This window comes from Frankliniella occidentalis, unplaced genomic scaffold (assembly GCF_000697945.3).
Source record: "Frankliniella occidentalis isolate FOCC.00 unplaced genomic scaffold, Focc_3.1 Scaffold151, whole genome shotgun sequence".
Classification (NCBI taxonomy): Eukaryota; Metazoa; Arthropoda; class Insecta; order Thysanoptera; family Thripidae; genus Frankliniella; species Frankliniella occidentalis.
The window spans coordinates 388639-391238 of record NW_026267278.1 but is presented as its reverse complement, the minus strand read 5'-3'; the positions used below and the strand labels follow the sequence as shown (position 1 = coordinate 391238).

General features: G+C 47.8%; 3 protein-coding genes across 3 annotated transcripts in view; 2 read left to right on the top strand and 1 right to left on the bottom strand.

Annotated features, from left to right (window-relative positions):
* Window positions 1-2600, bottom strand: part of LOC113206731 (uncharacterized) — a 59151-nt gene that overhangs the window by 27043 nt on the left and 29508 nt on the right. The window lies entirely within an intron of this gene.
* The window catches only part of LOC113206733 (homeobox protein DBX1-like), a 35691-nt gene that overhangs the window by 14816 nt on the left and 18275 nt on the right, over window positions 1-2600 (top strand). The gene's annotated exons all lie outside the window — the stretch shown is intronic.
* Window positions 1503-2600, top strand: part of LOC127750200 (balbiani ring protein 3-like) — a 3241-nt gene continuing 2143 nt past the window's right edge. The window contains exon 1 of the mRNA XM_052271144.1: window positions 1503-1813. Within this exon, the coding sequence (XP_052127104.1) occupies window positions 1658-1813 (156 nt within the window). The 5' untranslated portion in view covers window positions 1503-1657. The remainder of the gene's footprint in view (window positions 1814-2600) is intronic.

Sequence of the window (2600 nt, the reverse complement as noted above, 5' to 3'; positions counted from 1 at the left end):
CCTCTCTCGGCGGCCCTACCCCCATCCTTTCCACAGCTGTCAACCCCTCCCCCCCGAGAGGCAAGTCGAAAAGGCAAAGTCAAGGCAACCGGAAAGGCAAGCCCCCGACACGCGCACGCCACCGCGGTTTCAATCTCTGCAATTGATGGATGGCGATGGAGTGGCTGATCGCAGCAGCAGTCGACACACCGCAAGGGCCCCGCCCCGCCCCGCCACACACCCGGCTGCGTCATTCGCTATCGCGTTGCGCGCGTGCACTATATGAAGTAAAAAGAAGTCGGAGGAAAAAATCTCAGTCAAGAATCGATCTTGAAAGCAGATGATAAAAATTTAACAGTAGGTATTGTATCTGTTTTCTCATTTTCCTATCTATATGTAGCCGTCGTTTGTTTGTGGCTGCTTGTTACTTACAATCTTCTCGGCGTACTAGCAGCGTAGAGGAGGAGACAAGGGGCGGGCAGCCGCGGGCAGAACGGCCAGTGGGCCAGTATTGTTGAGCAGGGACGGGGACTGTGCACAGTCACTCACTCGGTCCCCCAGCGCCAAAGAAATTGTTTTCTGGTCTGCGCTTGATTCTCTGTACTTATCGAGAGTAAAAGCTAGATGACACCTTACAGTTACTTATATATTCCTTATGTTCAGTCGCAAAAGGTTTTTAACGTACCATCTGCTAAAAAATTGAATAAAAAATCACGAGAGCACGAGAGCCTATAGCCGACGTTTAAAATTGAATTTACTTTTTTTTTAAAGTTGTATCAGAATGAAGAGGACACCGCACAAAAAGGGTGTTCTTTCCGAAACAACTTAGGTCGTGTAGATTGGAACCTGCATCCATTTGGACGGCGGAACCGCGTAGCTTACGCACTTCTTCTTGCGACAAATACCGGATACCCTCCACAGTAAGGCGTGAAACAATGAGCCCGTGCAGTGCAGCCAGCGGTTGGCGAGTCTGGCGCTGGGGAGGACGTCAGATTCCAGCCAGCCTTGGATAGGGTGTACAGGAGGAATGGACGCCAGCAGGCCAACACCTGCTTCCTGGAGATGGAGATGTGCAGGAGCAAGTGCGCGGGACGGAGCACTGGCCCGCCAAGCGCCACCGACTCTGGAGATAAGAAAATAGTGATGCACTCCAACTTTATTGTTTGTTATGATGGTTTTGGACATTACTGTAAACTACACCGTTGTGACTTGTTTAGCTCAAATCGTTTCGAATAAACAGTTTTAATAGATGAGTCAAGACGCGTCGTATATTTCCCTAACCTGCTGCTCTATCACATATATCCGTCACAGTCTTTTGGATCCACGCGGTGGGCCCCCTATCGCTCTGCAGGACCTCTGCGACAACGAACAGATGCGGGTCGAGTGGAAGAGCCGTCAGCGAGCGACGGATGAAAACCGAACATCGGCGATATCACTTCCGTTTCGAGCGGCGATGACGAAGACCACGTCCTCGACGTCCTCCGGTCTGCGCACAGTACATCACTGGGTTCCTTATCAAGCCGCTCGAAGAGCAACAGAACAGCGGCAGTCGTCGGTTGCTAGCAGGCAGGAGCAGGCGTGACGGCATTTGCAGTCTGGACCGAGAGAGACTTGAGTCCAGCGTCAGCGTCAAGGCTCGTTTCGGTAGTCGCCCTCTGTGTACCTCCACTTGACCAAGATGTCGCTCAACGCGCTGGTGCTCGTACCGCTAGCCCTGGTTGTGGCGATCGAGTACAGCAGCGCAGAGACCAGCTCCACCAGCACGACCGACAACGAGGCCCGCTCGGCGATTGAGGAGTGGAAGGAGTGGGATGACTGCCATGATAAACGAAATGTGAGTCAGTCTCCGTGCACGATAAAATGTCGACACCTGAGAAGAACAACCGCCGTCCTCTGCGGACTGGAAACAAACCCGCTTACCTCTGCAACCCTCAAACAAAACCGCTCACCTCCGGGACACGCAAACAAAGCCGCTCGTAAAGTCGCTTTTATAAAACTTAATTATTACGTAATTAATTTTTTTTAAATTCTTATCAGCTTTTTATAAGAATTCTCTTATAACGTTTTATAACATTGTTATAAGCCACTTATAAGCCATTTATAACTAGGTTATAACCTAGTTATAAGTAAGTTATAACCCAGTTATAAGAATGTTATAACCTCTGATGTTATAAAGATTTTATAAGATAGTAATTAGCTTTATAAGTCACTGTAAAAGTTAAAAACAAAACGAAACGCCCGGTTGTACCTTTCTCTCCATTCCCCGTTGGACCCGAACCCCTCCTTTCCGCACTTTAATTCAACTTTTTACCTTTATTCTACCTGGATTCGAACCTCGGACCTTTGTGTTGCTGGACGCCATCCTTAACCACTAGGCTATGGAGTACTTATAAGGAGAGGGGCGACAGCAACCTATGTTGTTTCTAAGGTCGACCACGTTATTACATATTTATAAAATTGTATTACCCTTTTATAACTTCTAACAAGAGTGTAATAACCCTTTTGTAAGATGTAAGAAAACTCTGGGTTGGTGTGCCTATGAGGACGTCTTTTATAAAATGTTACAAGAAATCCACAGTTTTTTTATAAACAAACTCGGCTAATTCCTCTTATAAGAAACA